General features: G+C 37.6%; 1 protein-coding gene across 16 annotated transcripts in view; it reads right to left on the bottom strand.

The window, feature by feature from the left end:
* The window catches only part of MAP4 (microtubule associated protein 4), a 178164-nt gene that overhangs the window by 51523 nt on the left and 106059 nt on the right, over window positions 1-20582 (bottom strand). For 15 of the 16 annotated variants that reach the window (XM_079116675.1, XM_079116672.1, XM_079116669.1 and 12 more), the window contains 4 exons: window positions 11633-11755; window positions 5135-5248; window positions 2649-2783; window positions 670-1872 (listed from right to left, as the gene is read on the bottom strand). In XM_079116675.1, the coding sequence (XP_078972801.1) occupies window positions 670-1872; window positions 2649-2783; window positions 5135-5248; window positions 11633-11755 (1575 nt within the window). The remainder of the gene's footprint in view (window positions 1-669; window positions 1873-2648; window positions 2784-5134; window positions 5249-11632; window positions 11756-20582) is intronic. The other variant, XM_079116671.1, reaches the window with a different exon arrangement.

Below are 20582 nucleotides of genomic sequence, written 5' to 3'. Positions count from 1 at the left end.
TAAAGATAATAGTAAAGATCACATGTGAGTAAGAGAATAACTACTTCAGATATTTTTCCACCCATGAGAAATTAAAGATGGAAATAGTTTTCAAGGAATTTCCTACAAGAGACAGCAGAGATGAAGAACTAGATAAGAAGTACTCTGGAGGGTTTCTGTTTTTGTCTTTCAAAATGGGAAAAATAATAAATGCTTTTCAGTTGGTGGGAATGATTCAGTAAAAGGGGATTAAGTTGTTGAGTGGCAAAAGATAAACTAATGGCTGGGGAAATATACTTGACCTGACCAGAGGAAATGGGACCCGTTGCAAAATGAGAGGAGAGGTTGACCTTAATTAGGAGCAGGAACAGTTTATTTATAAAAACAGGAGAGAATGCAGGGTCTATGGATATAGATTCAAATTGTGTGATGTGTTAACAGAAGTTCGTGGATGTTCTATTTTACTGCAATTATTGGAAAACAGGAAGAGCAGCAGAGAATGAAGATAGATAAGGTACTGGAGGTTGGAGGAGGGTGGTAAAAAAGAGCTGTCTAGGAGAGTAGGAATATGAATAGACTTGCAAAGCACAGTGAGCCTCTTTATTTTACCTGGCATGATGCCTGTCCCTTAGTCTTCTGGAAAATATACCCTGGTAAACAGAAATACTGAGAGGAAACATAAGCCCATACCTGGTGAAATCATGAAAGTAGGTACAGCTGACTGCCCCTCGTTTTCGAGAGATTCTATTTGGGAATTCTCACTTATTCCTTCCGGAGTCTGTGCAATTTCCAGGTCTTTAAATACAACTGGTGCCACCTCTGTTCCTGAGGGTGGTGCAACATCCTTGGCTGGAGTTGCATTGTTGGCCAGGGTCACCCTCATCTCTGTTCCAGGGGGCAGAGCCACATCCTTAACGGCCATATCTGTTTCTGGAGGCAGCGGCATATCCTTGACCAAGGTTACTTCTTTTTCTGGGAGTGGAGTCATATCCTTGACCTGGGCCACCTTTGATTCTGGGGATGGAGCCACATCCTTACCCAGGGCCAGCTTTGTTTCCGGGGGTGTAGCCATATCCTTGACCAAGGCTACTTCTGTTTCTGGGAGTGGAGCCACATCCTTGACCAGGCCCACCTTTGATTCTGGGGATGGAGCCACATCCTTGGCCATGGTCATTTCTGTTCCTGGAGGCGGAGTAATGTCCTTGTTCGAGGTCCCCTCTGTTTCTAAGGGCAGTACTGCATCCTTGGTGAAGATTACAGTCGCTTCTGAAGGCAGAGTCATGTCCCTTGCCAGAGCCACCTCTTTTTCTGATAACGCCACCATCTCTTCAGTTAAGGATTTTTCTATAGATGATACAGTGTCTGTAGCCAGTGCCACCTCCATTTCTGAAAGTGATACCACATCTTTGCCTGGGATTAACTCTGTTTCTTTGGATGATGTCACGCCCTCATGTGAAAACAAATCCATTTTTATAGGTGGTACTCTCTCTGTTTCTTCAAATAATGTCAAATCCTTGCCTATAGCCACCTCTGTTTCTGTGGGCAGTACCACATCCTTAGGCAAAGACACATCTGTTTCTGTGGGCAATATGACATCCTTAACTGGGACTACTTCTGTTTCTATAGGTAGGACCATGTCCTTGACCAGGGACATATCCGATTCAATGGATGACTGCAAGTCCTTGGGCAGTGTGACATCTGACTTTGTGGGTTGTTCTGTATCTTTAGTCAATGCCACCTTTGTTTCTGTGGCTGGTGCCATGTCCGTGGCCAGGGCTACCTCTGTTTCTCCACATGGTGCCATTTCTGTAGTCTTCTGTCCCATTATTATTTCCAATGTTTTTGTTGGTGGTTGTTCTTCTACTGATGCCATTTCTACTTCCTCAGTTAGCTCTAAGGGAAATAAATTAAAAATTTAGGACCCATCATTTTCTACTCATACCTCTGCATTTAAAACTCACTTTCTTAGGGCATAAGAATATTTGGTTTTTGTGACCATAAGACCTTAAACATAGTTAAGAAGCTATTGAGTTAGTGTATGCTGCCTACTCCTTGACAATCCCAACACTTAGAAGAATAAGATACATGAAACTGAGAAAACAAACTGTGGAGGAAAATAGGGAAAATACAGGCTTAAAAACACAGGCATGTAATCAGTATCAGGAAGGGAACCTGTAGAACTGCTGGTCAGTTATCCTTCCTATTAAGAAAAGAAGTCCAGAATTCTAAATCTGCATTAAATTACAAAGGGATTTCTGCCAGACACAGTGGTACATGCCTGTAATCCCCTGCAACTTGGGAAGCTAAGGAGGTCACAACTTCAAAGCCAGCCTTAGCAACTTAGTGAGGCCCTAAGCAACTTAGTAAGACCCTGTCTCAAAATAAAAAATAAAAAGGGCTGGGGATGTGGCTCGTAGTTAAGAAACCCTGGTTCAACTCCCAAAACCAAAAAAAAAAGAAGGGATTTCCTCTGCCCTTTAAACCCACATGTTGTATTTTAATTACAATAACTCTTCCAGCTCTGGTATCACTAACACAAACTTAAAAACATTTGTAGTAATTCTGAAAATTTTATGTGTCTCTTTTAAACTGCTAAAAATATGCCTGATGATTTATATCAGTTATCAATTTGTAATTATTAATCGATAAAACAGGTTTAAATAACTCACCTGTTGTTGGCTGTGGAGGGTTTGCAATGGCCTCTGGAGAAACAAAGGATTCTGAGTGTGGAGGGTTTGGGGCTTCCATAGACCACCCTTGAGGTACAACAGCTGTAGGAGCAAATGTATCGCAGGGAGACATACCTAATATCAAAACACAAAACACATTTTGAAATTTGGTTGACATTAGAGAAAAAAAAAAAAAAAATCATTTGGTATTTTAAATCAACTGTATATATTCCCAAGAAGACATAGGACTAAGGAACAGTAAAAAACAAAGCACAAAAGTTTTAAAGGAAACACTGCTGACAATCTTCAGGTTTTGTATAAATATAGGCAGCATCACTATATTCCAGAAGGACCAGGAATCCACCTATACTGACTACTTCTACAGGGTATTACAAAAATTGAGCTCTAGCAACACTACAACCAATAAAATATAGTGTACAGTAAGGAAAGGTGAGCCTTAATTAACACCTGGTGTATGAAAATATTTTGAAAACTATTAACAACTAGCTGGATACAGTGGTGCTTGTTTTATAATCCCAGTGACTTGGGAGGTTGAGGCAGGAGGATTGCAAATGCCAGGCCAACCTCAACAAGTAAGCAAGACTGTCTCAAAATAAAAAGGGCTGGGGATATAGCTTAGAGGTGAAGCATCTCTGGGTTCAATCTCCATTATACCCCCCAAAACGCACTCACACACACACACCCCTAGACAAATATAAGTAGATTATTGTAATTCTATCCTATGCCAGTTTCAACAAGAGATTTAATATCAGTCCCTGCTGAGATCATTATGGTTTTTTTTTGTTTGTTTGTTTCTTTGTTTTTAGGAGGTAGGATCTCACTATATTGCTCAGGCTGACCTCAAATTCTTAGGTTCCTGCCTCCGCTTCCTGAGTAGCCAGGATTATAGGCATATACCACCACATCTGAAAAGATTATTACAATTTAGCTACAGAGACAAGTAGACAAACAGCAAACAATGCATATTGTATATTATGAACTAAGTGATATGGGAGTGCAGAAAGAACCATGAGGCCCAGACTATTACAGAAGGCTTCTAAAGAGAAGCAAGAGCAGAAATAGAGGGTGGTCAATTTCAGAGACAGAGAACACTGAGCAAAGAAATCAAAGATGCCAACAGGGAGCTGGGGTTGTAGCTCAGTGGTATATGTTAGTGCTTACCTAGTATATGTGAGGTACTGGGTTTGATCCTCAGCCCCACATAAAAATAAACAAATAAAGTTTTGTGTCCATCTACAACTAAATATCTATATATCTATATCTATAGATATATTTTTAAAAATATGCCAAAGGGAGATGATGAGGATATTACTATTTCTTGATAACTAAGATATATTTACTGATTACCAGACACAATGCTAAGTGTTTCATATAATTTTATTTAATCATCACTACTTCTTTAATGTAGAAACTAGTGCTGGTTGTTTTGCAGATTGAAAAAAAAGTGTTTAGGGAGGAAGTAATTTGCTCAAAGTCATGAGTGAATAAAATGAGGATGCAGAATTTGGCCCTAGTTATAGGTCCTAAGAGGAGGTAAGTAGTCTTTGAACAGCATGAATGTGAATTAATCTGGAGTGAGCCTGGTCACAGTCAGAGGCCCTAAGTCTGATTTTGCCTATTAGTTAACTTCAAAGGTGACAGAGGTAAAAGGTCATATTAATTGGAGCTAAGGAAGTACAGAGACCAGAATATGCCCCCAAATAGGCCACTTTGGCATAAGGATTACTTTGAACTGAAGTCAACTAAGCAGATATTGAAAGCAAAACAAACAACAACACAAAACCCAACTCTTTGCTTTCCTCCTATTTGCCTAAAAGCACTTTCAAAAGTGTCCTTTCACCCTCTCCATCCTAAAGAACAAAGGTTAATCACTGAAGACAGCTGTACACACTTATCAGCCTGGAGATGTCACCACAGGAATCTACATAACAAGATTTACTCACTAGCCTTTACCACTGATATGCCCCCCACAATTTGCTACTATAGGCCCCAAAAGTCCTTTTCCTTTATCTTGCCAATTCTCAAAACAAGTATGGAAGTTGGGCACAGTGGCACCCACCTGCGATCCCAGCAGCTCAGAGGCTAAGACAGGAGGATCACGAGTTCAAAGCCAACCTCAGCAACTTAGCAAGGCCCTAAGCAACTCAGAGAGACCTTGTCTCTCTAAATAAAATATAAAAAAGGGCTGGGGATGTGGCTTAGTGGTTGAGTACACCAAGACTCCCCCCAGAAAAGTGCTTTTTTAAAAACTTGAAGACGCTATATATAATTGGAGTTCTAAAGCCACTTCTTGAGATTAGTCATTCCCCAAATACCTCCCATGTGTATATGAAATACACACATTAATCTTCACTTTCTTTTTCTCTCGGTAATCTCTCTTGCTATATGGGCCCCAAGCAATAAATATAAGAAGGAAAAATATTTTTTTCTTCCCTACAGAATAACACCAGTTGGAGAAGCCATACCATAACTGTCTTCCAAGGGATCATTTTGCCCTGTAAATGTCAAAGCATTTGTTGTTCCACTGGAGAGAAAGAGCGAATCTGCCAGGCTGTCATCGTGGTGCATCTTAAAGGGATCTAGAATAAAGAAGGAATCCAAAACTCATTCCCAATGAATGCAATTAGAAAGATTAAAACATTTCTTATGACAAATATTGATTAGTTATATGTGTACTGTCACTAATAAAATAAATCGAGATAATGTAACTGCACATGTAGGGAATCAAAAAATATTCATAATTCATTTGTTACAAGTTAATAATATATGATCCCTTATTCCCCATAAGATTACCTAAATTACATAGCCAACAAATGTATAAAACAGAGAGCAATTAATGCTCAACTCTAACATTCTAAGAGGCAAAAATATACAGAAAATGCAATTTTCAATATATAATTTAGAGATTTGGGCTATTAAATAAATCAATGTTTTCAGAACAAATTTATAAAAGGAAATTTTCACCTCATGTGGACATTATGAAGAAAACTGCATTTCAAAATCTCTCTGAATGGGGTCTGGTGAACAGCTGGTGTCCTGAGAGCATGAAAAAAACCCTAGGACTCACAAGTTGGCTTGAGAAAAGGCACTCAAAACATCAGGTAAACTCTTTGTGCTTTCTTACATGAAAAACATAAAAGGCAAAGATGGTCAAACCAATAATGAATTCTGCTTTCTAAGGAGGCCTTCTCAAATTCTGTTTCCATAGTAAGGATCAGATCCAGGTTGTGTGATCCTGCACGTCTAACTAGTTAGTTCCTCTGGTGAAGCTAATGCATGACTCCCTGAGACACTGCCAACATCAGAGGCAATTATGTAAAAGCCCAGGTCTTGAGAGAATGTTCATTTCCTTGGCTCTGAGGCAGCTAAACCATCCTCTTTTTATAATCCTTTTTCAGGATTAGGGGAGACAGGTACTGCATTGGGAAGTGTATTTTGAATAATCAGAAGGCATAATTGGGAACGTTGGGGTCAGGGATGGACAAAGCTTTGATGCTGCTTTACAAATAAGCAGCAAGCTGGAGTTGTGGCTCAGTGGTAGAGCACTTGCCTGTGTGTGAGGCCCTGGGTCTGATGCTCAGCACCACATATAAATAAACAAACAAAATAAAAGATCAAATAAGCAGGGAAACTGGAGTATGAGAGAGATCATTAACACCCATCCTTCCCAGTTTTACATGGTTTGGGATAGTTGCTGTTTGCTTGGCTTCTCATGCTTCTGCTAAAGGAAAACAGGATATTTAAAGGAGAAAAAGTGCTATATAGTTTGCAATCACATGTAAACATGACTAACTTCTACAAAGTTCTGTTACTTATTAATTTTTTACTGGATGCCTACATCCTGATGCACCCACTGTACTTTAAAAAATCCAAAGATGTGGAAGGTCAGAGACAGGACCATTTAGCAAAAGGATATATTTTCACTCAAGTCAAGAGAGCTCTTTCCTTGATAAACACTTAAGCTGAATTTGAGAACTGAGTGGCTGGAGAAGGGCACACTTTTACATTCCCTCTCATCCAATCTCATAGTTTAAAATTTCATTAATAAGCTGATGACACCCAAATTTTTATCACTAGCTCTCTAGAGCTATCCCCTTATTTACAGCCTTTAAAATAAAATGGCCTCTACGTGTATGTGCACATGTGTGTGCGTGCACATGCTAAGAATGGATGGAACCCAGGTCCTCATACATGTGAAGCACATAATCTACCACAGAGGTAAAGTGGTAGAGTATTCAAAGTATTTAATAAAACTCAGTCCCACAACTCTTAATCATTCCCAAATGCGACATGTTTCTCAAACCATGATATAGGGCAAAAATAAAAAGAGATAGGAAGGAAACAAAAGGAAGAACTAGGAAAAGACAATTTTAATGTGGAAATCTTGTGCTAAAGTTTCTCATACCTGCATTCCCCAAGCCAGTTCTCTCTTTCCAGGTCAATCACTTCCAAATATCTGAGAAATCTATAAATGTTCACTCACAATCTTAAAAGTTACTGGAAATTCGATGACTTGCGAAAACTGCTGTGCTCACTAATTAGCCCACTAATACATGTATTTTTTAGAATAGATGGAGCAAAGGAAGATACAAACTAATATAGGGTACTTTCCAACCTTACCTTTTGATCAGATAATGGAAAAGATGTGAACCTAAGGATCCTGAGACTTGCCAGATCACAATAACCATCTTGAGCTCACCAGACTGATGTCATTCTCACATGGCTCTTTATGCCCACCCGTAACCTGGTTTCCTTTAAAAGAATGTGAGATTCCCAAAAGAGTCTCTCATTCGTGAGGTGGCCCATGTTCTCCTTTGAATGTATACTCCTTCCTTTCCTACATAAATCTCTGTGCCTCAATGTCTGATGGATTTAGAGATTCTTTTCTATTGTGTTTGTCATGGACCATGTTGTCCTAAGTTGAGGTCCCTGTCTCTGAGAACTTCTTGGACCGCACCTACTGGTAACACAAAGTCTAACCACATGAAATGGCATTCTGTCCTTCTCTTTTGGTCAACAATCTTGACATCATCCTTGACCATCCCTGAAGTTATCCCTGACCTCTGAATTTCACACACATCTAATTCATTAGAAAACTGGCAGAACTGACTTTCAAATTGTCCCCCAGAATCTATTTCTTCTGGGTCTCCACGAATTAGGAAGTCTCACAAGATTGCAGTCAAGCCACTGCCATTGCCTGGCAGGATTTGCCTGCAAGAAAGATGGCTTATTCACACTGCCATTGGCTGAAGGCATCAGTTTCTCTTCCATGTATGCTTCTCCTTAGCAACTGGCTTTCCTCAAGGTGAATAAACTCAAAGTGACCAAAATGGAAGTTGTGAGTTTTTTTTTTTTTTTTTTTCTTCGTGATGCTGGAAATTGAACCCAGGGCCTTGTGCTTGAGAGGCAAACAGTCTATCAACTAAACTATATCCCCAGCCCCTGCAATGTCTTTTGAACCTACTTTTAGAAATGGCATGCTATTATTTCTCTTTTATTCTATCAATCACAAGACCAACCCTATTTCAGTGTGGGAGATGACTATGTAAGTTGTGAATACCAGGAGGCAGGGACCACTGGGAGCTATGTTGATGGCTGGGCACCACACCTGACTTTCAGGAAATTAAATTCTCTATGTTTTCTCCCACTTAGAACTGGGAGTCACTCTTGCTGGCTCCTATTCTTCCTGACTGAAATTAGTAATTAAAAACTACTCAAAAAGACAGCCTGGCCAAAATGGTTTTACCAATGACTTCTAACTTACATTCAAAGAATTAAAACTAATTCTTCACAAACCCTTCCAAAAAGTATAAGAGGAGAGAGCACTTCCAACTCATTCTGAGAACATTTATTACCTACACAAAACTAAACAAAGATATCACAAGAAAACTACAGACTATCTCCTGGAATATGGCTTCAAAAATCTTCAATGTTTATATATCTGTCACCATATTTAAAAATTCTACACCATGACCAAGAGGGATATATCCCAGATGTACAATTGATTTAATATAAAAAAATCAACACATATCAACAGAATAAAAAATAAAAACATGAATACCTTATCAGATGCAGAAAATCTATTTGACAAAATCAATACCCTCTCATGATAAAACACTCAAAGTTAGGCATGGTGGTGCACACATATAATCCCAGCAACTTGGGAAGCTAAGACAGGAAAATCAAAAGTTTAGGGCCAACCTCAGCAACTCAGCTAGATCTTGTCTCAAAAATAAAAATAAAAATTTTTTTAAAACAAAAAGGGCGAGGGATGTAACTCAATGGTAAATCACCCATGGCTTCAATCCCCAGTACCAAACAAAAACAAAACTATAAAATAAAATAAATAAATTAGGGAAAGAAAGAAATTTTCTTAACCTGATCAAGGGTACCTCTAAAACACCCACAGTTAACATCATACTTCTTGGTGAAAGATTGGATGCTGTCTCCCTATTATTGTGGCTTTTCCTACAAACACATACCCATGATAAAAGTTTAATTTATAAATTAGGCACAGTAAGAGACTGACAATAATAATTTATCACAGGATAGAACAATTTTTTTATAACATACTATAATAAAAACAATAAAATGTATGAATTGCTTATTTTTGAAATGGTCCATTTGATATTTTCAGACTGCAGTTGACTGCAAGTGATTGAAACTGTTGAAAAGCAGGGGCTACTCTAGTTCTGTAAATGACATGAGTTTGCTTATGGAAAATGCTAAGGAATTCCAAAAAAACTATTAGACTTAATAAATGAGTTCAGCAAGGTTGAAAGATATAAGATCAACAAACAAAAAATCAATTTTATTTCTAGACACTTGCAATGAAGAATCTGAAAGTAAAATTAAGTAATCAGATCCACTCAGCATCAGAAAAAATTGAAATACCAGGAATAAATTTAACAAAGGAAGTAAAAAGCTTATAAGTTTAAAACTACAAAATACCGTTAAAGTAAATGAATTATAAACAAATGGAAAAACTTTACATGCTCATGAACAGAAGGCAATATTGCCAAGAGCGCGATACTCCCCAAGTTAATCCACAGATTCAGCACAATTCCCATCAGAAATTGGTTCCAGTCAATTTCTTTGTAGAAATTGACAAGATGATCCTATGGAATTACAAAGGACCGAGTGTATCAAAACAATCATGGCAAAAGAGCACAGGAAACTCACACTTCCCTACTGCAAAACTTACCAAAATGCAACAGTAATCATGACAGTGAAGTATACTTGTAACTCTTAAGACCAGTGCTAGGACATGTCCCCGTCACCAAAATCTTTGGATGCACAAGTCCCTCACATAAAATGAAACAGAAGTTGCACATAGCCTACGCACATCCTTCTATATATTTTAAATTATTTCTAGATCATGTATAATACCTTCTAAATGTAAATGTTATGTAAATAATTGTTATAATGAGTTGCTTAAGAGATAATGATAACAGGAAAATGCCTGTACATGTTCAGTACAGATGTAATATTTTTCTCCCTGAATATTTTTCATTCCTTGTTGGTTGAATCCTTGGATGTAGCACCTGTAGGTAAAAAGGGCTGATTATACTGCATGAGAATGGACACAAAATCATAGAATATAACTCGAAGTTGGGGCTGGAGATACAGTTCTGTTGGTAGAGTGCTTTGTTTCACAAGCACAAAGGCCCTGGGTTCAAACCCCAGGACCGCAAAAAAACAAAACAAAACAAAACAAAACAAAAAAAAACTCAGAATTGAGAAACAAAACCATGTATTTACAATTACCAGACTTTCAACAAGGATGCCAAGACCATTCAATGCAGAAAGACCAGTCTTTTCAAAAAATGGAAGTGGGACAATGGATATTCATATGAAAAAGAATGAATCTCATACCTCTGATCATATACAAAAATCTACATAAAACAGATCAAAGACATAACAATCAAAACTAACAAGAAAAAAACGCAGTAACAAACCTTCATAAACTTGGTTTTGGAAATGGACTGATAAGACACCAAAAACACAGGTAATGCAAAGAAAAATAAATAAACTGGACTTTATCAAAATAAAAAAGTTAGGGCTGGGGAGATAGCTCAGTCCGTAAAGTGCTTCCTTTGCAAGCACAAGGCCATGGGTTCTATTCCCAGCACCACACAAAAAATAAATAAAAATAAATAAAAATAAAAAAGTTATGCATCAAAGAACACTATCCAGAAAGTTAGAAGACAACCCATACAACAGGAGATACAATTTCATACCCACTGTTAGCTATGATTTTTTATAATGGTAAACCAGTGTTGGTTAGACTGTAGAAGAATTACAAACCTCACACATTACTGGTGAGAATGTAAAATGAGGCAGTCGCCCTGGAAAATAGCCCGGCAAATAACTTCAGCTGTCCATCAGACATCAAGGTAGCAATATTACTCCTTTGAAGTCCTTTTACAATTTATGTCTCCTACCACCTCTACCTTTGAACAACTACAGATCTGCTTTTCTATATATTTTCTACATATTTTTTCTTATTTGAATTTTATAGAAATTAGTATGACTCAGTTTTCTCTTAATTAAACAAGGATAATAATATGTATTTGACAGAGTGAGGTAAGAAACCCAGATAATGTGTATAAAAGAGCACTGTGGCACAAAACAGGCAATGAATGACACTATTATTACTGTAATTATTCCTCTGGAAGAATTAAGGTTTCTATGATACTGCTGATCCTTTATTTTCTAATGTGTATGCATTTCAGATAATTTATTCAAAACAGATTTTGAAAAGGAAAGAAATGCAGGGCACTAAGTGTCTCTGAAGAAAAGACAAACAGGACATAAAGGGTCAACAGAAGTTTAGGGAAACTATTCTACCTTAGTTGAGCTTTAAGAAGTTAGTTATATATAGGCTAAAATGTTTTATTTAACTGGTGGTTGCCATTTCTTTGTGTATTTATCATAGTAGTCACAGATGAGCTCCTCCTTACCAGTCTGGATAGGATTCACCACTTGCTCAGGCTGGAAACAAAACTTTATATCTTCTGGCCAGTTCTGGCTGTTCTGATATTCCTGGTAGGCCATTTTCTCTTCAAGGAATTCAGTTGGAGACCCTTAACATACAGACACAAAACAAATTACAAGATATGCTGTTTTCTACTAGAGATGAGTTTCTTTGAATAACTAAAGGCAGTACTATAACACAATCACATCTGGCTAATGTCTTTTAAGAAAATCTTTTTTATTTGAAGATAGAAGGAGAACCAGGTATGATGGCACACACCTATAATCCCAGATACTTAGAAGGTTCAGGCAGGGGGATCCCAAGTTCCTGTTCTCAAAAAACAAAAAGAACAGCATACTACAGAGATACAGCCACATCAATGTTCATAGCTGCTCAATTCACAATAGTCAGATTGTGGGACCAACCTAGATGTCCTTCAATTGATAAATGGATAAAGAAACTGTGGTATGTGTATATATATATATATATATATATATATATATATATATATATATACACACAATGGAATATTACTCAGCCATAAAGAATGATCAAATTATGGCATTTGCAGGCAAATGGATGAAATTGGAGAATATCATGCTAAGTGAGATAAGCCAATCTCAAAAAACCAAAGGTTGAATGATATCGCTAGTAAGTGGATGAGGACACATAATGGGGGGAGGGATGGGTTAGTGTTAGGGTTAGAGTTAGGGTTAGGGAGGGGGGCAAGAATGGAGGAAGGAAGGACTGTATAGAGGGAAAAGAGGGGTGGGAGGGGTGGAGGGAAGGGAAAAAATAACAATGAATCAAACAACGTTACCCTATGTAAATTTATAATTACACAAATGGTATGCCTTTACGCCATGTACAAACAGAGAAATAGCATGTATCCCATTTGTTTACAAAAAAAAAAAAGAGCTGGGGATGTAGCTTAGTGCATGGCCCTGGGTTCAATCCTTAGCATAGCCAAAATAAATAAATAGAGTGAGTAAGTAAGTAATGGAAGCATAAGGTAGTCGTTAAAGTTAAAAATATTGCAGAGTGGACTGGGGTAGTAGCTCAGTGGTAGAGCTCTTGCCTAGCAGGTGTGAGGCACTGGGTTTGATTCTCAGCACCACATATAAATAAGTGAATGAATGAATAAATAAATAAAAATAAAGATACATTGACAACTAAAAAAAAAAAAACCACTGCAGAGTGACTTCTTGTTATATATACATAAAGGGTTGATAACTTCTCTCCACAAAAGAACAATTATATAATTGGATGAAATTGTTAAAACCAACATTCCATAACACTGGAATTAAAAAAAAAAAAAAAAAGTCAGAACTAAATACATGGTAATATATTCCATACTCAGGAATGGGAGACCCAATATTATTAAGAAGGCAGTTCTTAAAATGACCAATAAGTCAATCCACGGCAATTAAAATTTTAGCAGAGTGCTTAAAAGGTATCAACAAACTCATTCCATAATTGACATAGAAATTTTTAAGAATTTAGAATAGTTGAACAATTATGAAGAAAAACCAACTTAGAGGACTTATATTACCTGATTTCAGAAGTTACCATAACAACTCAACTGTCCTTTAAGTGTACAACTCAGCTTTATATTGATCACACACTTAGATAAATGAAACAGAACACAGTTCAGAAAGAAAACTACAGAATTAAAGCTAACTGTTTTTCAAGAAAGGTGCCAACATAATTCAATAGAGAAAAGACAGGGTTTTGGGTTTTTTTTTCCTCAACAAATAACACGACTCAGATGCAAAAGAAATTCAACTACTGAAGGCAAAGGCTGCTGCATCCTGTGTGGCATCCAGAGCCTCTAGTAGGAGCTGTTTCTCTCTGGAGGTCCTGGGTACTATCTTGCACCTAACCAAGAGATCACTTCTGCTGAAAGTTACAGGAGAAGAAAGCACATTAAGTCTTCAGAGAGATTTTCCTAATGTTTGGCAATATTTGTCACAAATGTCTTTTTTCTGTCCACCCCCCTCTTTTTTTTTTTTTTTTTTTTTTTTTTTTTTTGCAGTGCTGGGGCTTGAACCCAAGGTTTCATAAAAGCTAGGCAACTGTATCACTGAGCTACACACCCAGTTCCTACAAGTACTATTTTAAAGATGGAAACTGATCTTCATCAATAACCATTACAATGAATTTAGAGACATTCTTAATAAATAACCAAAGTACAAAATAAATATGCCTTCTCTTAAGGTAGAACTTAAGGTCAGGGAGAAAAGAAAAATGAAGCAACATAGTTCTCATATATTGTCTACCAACTGAAGTTGCAAAAGGGACTATAACAATCATGCAGTGTGGTCCTGCATATTTATGTCTAAGCACCTCCAGAAGGTTTAAATGCATCATTTCCATTCCAACAAAGTACCCCCCAGCTTCACCCCACTGCCTCCTTTTGGTCTCTCTTCAAGTATTCCTTTTTTTTTTTTTTTTTTAAATGTCCCTCCTTCAGCATTAAGAGAGCCAACTTCAAATAGCATTTCAACTTAAGTTCCACAGAGCTGACTGTGGTAGAACTGGGTTAACTCTGTGCTTCAATTTTTTGTAATATTACATGTAATCACTATTTCAGCAAACACATAGGGCCAATTTTTTATAGGTCATATTTGTTTTTAGAAAATGCTAGAGAAGAAATCTCAAGGATAACTGAAACAAAAGAGTCAGGCACTGGGTAAAATTCTCAGGAGAAACAATAATTAATCCACTGGTGATTAGGCAGCTCTGGTTAATAAGTCCATGAAATGTAAAACAATTCTTAAAAATAAAGATTAGGGCTTTGCATCCAACTTTTCCTCAAACTTCCACCCTTTTATTACTTTTTTTAGTCTCTTTCCATATCTGTTTTATCCTGATGAAGTGCAAAATTTGGACTGTTCATGGGAAATCCAAATTTAAAAAGTAGAAAAAATAGAAAAACAAGAAACATCAATAATACTTACCTAATTTTATTCTGGATGATTAACTGACAGGCTGCTTCCTTATGAACAACATTTATGCTGCTCTTAGTTTACATGTTACTAACAAAGGAAGGATTAATGATGACTTCTATTTCATACCCTTGCTGCTTTCCTTATCTGCTTTCTCAGTGGTAACCTTAGAACACTGGAGTGGAAAGGACCCAGAGGAGTAAAACTGTACCACATTTGTCCCAATAATTCATTTATGTATTTAAATACTTTGTATCAGTCACTTTTCCAGGCACTGGTGATAAAGCAGCAAACCAAATGAAGAAAGGTCCTGCTCTCAGATCACCTCCATCACCACCACCATTACGTTATGTATACACACTATGGAAGAAGCCCTATTAATGTAGTTGGGGGTTTCAGACATGCCTGATGATGCAAGTCTCTGTAAGCCTCAGTTTTCATATCTAATACCTGCTTTACCTACGTCATAAGGTTGAAAGAGGATATGTGAAAGTACTCAGAAAATTGTGACAAACATGGTAAAATTATTGCTAATCCTACCATTAGTATGGATTATAGAGGATAAACATCTACAATAGCAGGTACTAAGTGCTGCTACTGGGGTTTAAAGAATGGTCACATGATATGGCCATGGGATGATCTAGGAATACTTCCTGAGGATCAGAACATAACTGAACCTGAAAAGATAACTGAGAGTTATATTGAGCTGGGAGACTGAGGAAGACACAAAAAGGAAGGAAATTGAGCAGAGCAAAATATAAGCATGAATGGGAAAAAAAGGAGCATATCATTTTGACTGGAACATACTTATGAAGGACAACAGTTCTTCATAAAGAGCAGCTAGAGGATGACTAGTGTTTCCAAAGGCCAACCAGCGTGGAACCCGAGGTTTGACTATATGCATTCCTTCTAAAGGAGAACCAGCCCATCTCTCTCCAGGTGGTCCTAGTGTTAGGTGTCAATCACGGTATTTTGCTTCCTTAACCAAGAAACCCACTTGTGATTCAAGCAAGGCCAAAGTCCTTTGGAGAAATTTGATAGATATTTTGGATCTTGAACTATAAAGATATATTTGGGCTACCAGTGGCTATCTTTCCTACTTTTTTGTGTGTGTGTGTATGGGTAGGTAACTGGGGATTGACCCCTGGGGCACTTTACCACTGGGCTATATATATCCATCTCTTTTTATTCCTTATTCGTCATGGGATATTGCTAAGTTGCTTAAGGCCTCACTAAGTTGCCAAAAAAGATCTCATACTTGTGATCCTCTGGAGTCACAGGGATTTCAGGCATCTGGGTGTGCCATCATGCAAAGCAGAACTACAGTTTTTAATGAGAAAAGGAAGTATATTTTCCTCAGACTTTCTGGAGAAGAAACATGCAGGCCTGGCTTTGAAATGCAGAAGTTTTGCAGATTTCTACTTTCCAGAGTGGTGGTGTAGATCGAGTGGCTCTCTTAGGAGCCACACTCAGAATAGCCAGCCTCCAGCTATCAGAACCATTAATGAACAGGTTGGACAGAGGCTCATTCCCATGTCTTCATTCAATGCTGATGACCTAGATTTCATTCTTAAAACTGCACAGCAAAGGCAGACAAACTCCTTTATGATAACAATAGACTTCAGAATAAGTGTGGGCTTTTTTTTTTTTTAATAACATAATTGCACTCTGCTCAGAGCCTATTTCAGTCAAAGAATAAAAAATGTAATTCTAAACAAGAAGCAATTTACACAATACAATGGAAACAACCCTTACCTCCACCATCAGTCATCCTTAGATATAGTGGTTCTCCTAAGGAGAACCTATAAAAGTAGAATCGGGGTGGGTGGGTGGCACATGCCTGTAACTCAGGAGGCTGAAGCGGAAGGATCACAAATTTGATACCAATCTTGGCAATTTAGTGAGTTTTTTTTTTTCTCTCAAATTAAAAAAAAAAAAAAAAAGCTGAGGCTGCAGCTCAAGGGTAGAGTACCTGTGTTCAGTCACCATCACAGGAAGGAAGGAAGGAGGGAAGAAGGGAGGAGGGAGTGAGGGAAGGAAGGAAGGAGGAAGGAAGACTGGGAGATGACATGGGCTAGCTCCTATTTCTGCCTATTTCTGTGAAATTGAAGGCATTTAACAGAAAAGGTAAGTGGCTAAATGTTTAAAACACTAATTAATCAAATAGCATATCTATGTATCAAAGTCAAGACTAATTTCATCAGAAAATACTGCTATCAAGTGCACTATAGATCAATGGATTTTAAAGTAGCATAATGCAAGAAGTTCACAGAGGCTTGACACAGTGGCCCATGCTTATAATCCCAGCAACTCAGGAGGCTAAGGTAAGAGGATTCCAAGTGCAAGGCCAGCCTCAGCAGTTTAACAAGACCTAAGCAAAATTTAGCGAGGACCTGTTTCAAAATAAAAAATAAAAAGGGTTGGGGATGTAGCCGACTGGTAAAGTGTCCCTGGATTCAATCCCCAGTACACTCTCCCCGGTCACAGACAAAAAAGTTCACTGATAGGGTTTCAGATCTACATTGCAAATAACCTGTAATAAAACTACTACTTGGCGAGTTTTATTGTCACATCAGAGAATATCCGTATTTACCTGGGGGGGGGGGGGGGACACCAAAACATTCCTTCTCCTAACTACATATACCCATCAATCCAAACAACATATTGTGACAGACTGATTGAAGAGGCAAGTATGAGAATCCAGCAGTGATCTACTGAATCCCACATTAAAGAGATTTAGAAAAATGGAAAACACTACTACCCTTCTTACCAATATCTCTCTCTCTCTTTCTCTGGTGGTGATACTGGGGATTGAACCCAGGGGATCTTTACCGTTAAGCTATATCCCCAGCACTTTATTTTTAGATAGGGTCTTGCTGTATTGCCAAGACTGACTTCAAAGTTGCCATCATCCTGCTTTAGCCTCCTGAGTTGCTGAATTTACAGGCATGAGTCATTCAATATCAAAAAGAAGAAAGAAGGAAAAGGAGGAGGAAGAGGAAGAGGAGGAGGAGACTTAAATTGAGACAGAATATTAAGTATTAGCATTAGCTCTTTGGAGAGACCTTAATCTGTTTAATCCCTCCGAATGTCCAATATTCTCATCTATATCACAAAAGGATCTAATCTCTAAGCGGTCTCCCAGTTCTACATCTATAGGTCCCCAGCCCTGAATACTACCATACAGGTTCACTTTTCAAGCCTTTTCCAGTCCATTTTTCCCTCTCTCCTTTTTCCCCAGAATCAAGAAGACTAAGACAAAGTTCAGGCTTTGTTATGTTTTTGTGATTGAAACTTGGTAATGAACTATACAAAACACTACCTCATTGATGGCTAAACTGTTTCATGAAGATGGTCAAATAATAGAGATATGATAGAGAAAAAAAATAATCCTGGTAAGGGGGCTTCACTAAAAATATAGGAGGAAATCTCTGAATATATTTGCAAATAACTGTTGATATTGTAACACATGTGAGGGATAGCTTAAGATTATTATTAGAGATTAGACAAAAGTGATAGGGAAAATAGATGTACATCTGGTGATTCTAGAAAAGCAAAAGTTCTTTGTACTATTCAGCTTTTCTATTATTATTATTTATTTGTTTATTTATTTTTACGGTGCTGGGGATTAAACCCAGGGCCTTGTGCTTGCAAGGCAAGCACTCTATACCCACTGAGCTATATCCCCAGCCCTTCTTTCAACTTATCTATAAATTTGAAATTATTTCAAATTAAAATAAAAATACTTCTATCAGGGATAGGGTGTGGCTCAGTGGTAGAGTGCTTGTCTAGCATGTGTGAGACACTGGGTTCGATTCTCAGCACCACATATAAATAAATAAAAATAAAGGACGGTTGATGACTAAAAAAATACTTAAAACAAACAAACAAACAAACAAAAAACAACCCTATTTTCTAAAAATAGAAAAAAGCGACAGGAGAAAACTAACACCTGGGCTGGAACTATAGCTCAGTGGTAGAGGCACATGCCTTGCACATGTGAGACACTGGGTTGGATCCTTAGCACCACATAAAAAATAAATAAAGGTATTGTGTCCGTGTACAAGCAAAACAAACAAACAAACAAAAAAAAAGAAAGAAGGAAAGAAAGAAAAAAGAAAGCTAACCTTTCTAATTTTCAGTCAACTTCACTTTTTATAATTAGATTTTAGCACTGATATGAGGGTTTCTTTGTCCACTCTACTCAACAGACACACACACACAAAAAAAAACACAAAAGAAACAACAAAACACCACTAACCTTTCCTAACTTGAAATTAATATGATATTACACCCCCTAAAGGTAGTTGAAAGATGAGTTCAGAGCCCTAAAAATATTTAAAAACAAAGGCACTGAAGCAGTTTCCAGCAGGAAGGAGATGAGGCCTTTAGGTTAGTAGTTTCTTTTTCATTCACTGTCAAACAAACCAGCATATTTGTCTTTGAAATGTTCTCAAATACCACACAGCATGTCTCTTTTGTTTCAACCAGAATTTCTGCCAGATGCTTTCCAGAGTGGAGGAAGCTGAAGGATGCCACCATGAGGCCAAACTGGCAGAGGTGTTTACCTGTGAACCCCACTCTATTTCCAGCTGTTTATTTCACCTCCCATGATGACTGATTCACTATCACACTGGCACACTATTTCTATAAAAAAAAAGTGTCTTAGTCCTTTCCTTCTTCGTAAGCATGATGACTGGGTGCCAACCAGCCCTTTCTCTATCTCCAGAGAAGTGCATACCGATATCCTGTCCAGCTCCCTCCATCTGAAATATAATCTGTCATTTTATAGAAAATGATGTTCTTCAACTGTTTTTTTCTCTACCACAAACTTTTCTACATCTGAGTCCTTCTTATTTATAAGGAGGTATAACCCCCCATCGTATTTCCTTAATCTAGAAAAAATGCTAAACAAGAGAACATGTGAAATACATGTCATACTCCCTTCCAAAGAAGAATAAGTACAATATGCCTTTTAACATCACTCTTGCCATCCAGTCCTCCAAACTCCTGGATTTGCTTGCCACTACCCCCTTCTCTCTTTACTTCTCCACCAGTGGCTAGGAACACAGTTAAATCTCTGGCAGCTTCAAAAAACAAACAAAATCCAAACTGTATTAAAGAAAAAAAAAAAAAATCCCCCATTGATCAAACCCATGATCTGTGCATGCTAGGCAAGTGTTCTACCACTGCGCTATGTCCCCAGCCCCCAAACCATCATTTAAAAAAAATAAGATACATGAGGAAAGTACTGGTAATTGAAAACTGATATTATGGTATTTGATATTATGGAATTGATGTATATGTTAATGGTATTGTAATTATGTTTTTAAAATGAATCATTTTTTAGAGTATACACAGATACAAAGATCAAATGATATGCTGCCTGGGATTTACTTCAAAAAACCAAGCAGTGGGCTGAGGATGTATCTCAGTTGTAAAACAGTTGCTTAGCATGTACAAGGCCAAGGGTTTGATTCCTGATACAGGGTTGGAGGACCAGGGTCAGGTTGAAGGGGTGATGGATGAAATCAGATTGCCCACCGAAATCAAACTATGTACTAGAGTCTCTCTTCCTCTAATCTGACTCTCCTATTTCTAACATAAAACATGTTCATGTTACTCCCTGACTTAAAACTCTTCAATGTTTCAATGTTAAAACTCTTCAATGTAACCTGCTCATTATAGGGTAAATTTATAATCCACAGATTCTTTACAAATGTCTTAATGTTTCAACATCATTTATCATGCAGTCTACTTAATGCATCCTACCTCCCAACTAACCAAACAATTCCCTTCCAACTTCCCTCTATTCTTGTATATAAGCTGCTCTCTTCACCTACAATACTTTATTTAGTTTCCTTTATACTGTTCAACTGTCCAAGACTTACTCATCTTTTCAGGCCACTCCTCTAGGAAGTACCTGCATGTACTATCCTTCTTAAACCCATGAACTCTTCCCTCAATGTTCTCATGACCGCCTACTCA

This window comes from Sciurus vulgaris, assembly GCF_902686455.1.
Source record: "Sciurus vulgaris genome assembly, chromosome: 16".
NCBI classification, from domain to species: domain Eukaryota; kingdom Metazoa; phylum Chordata; class Mammalia; order Rodentia; family Sciuridae; genus Sciurus; species Sciurus vulgaris.
This window is presented reverse-complemented; position numbering and strand designations above follow the sequence as displayed.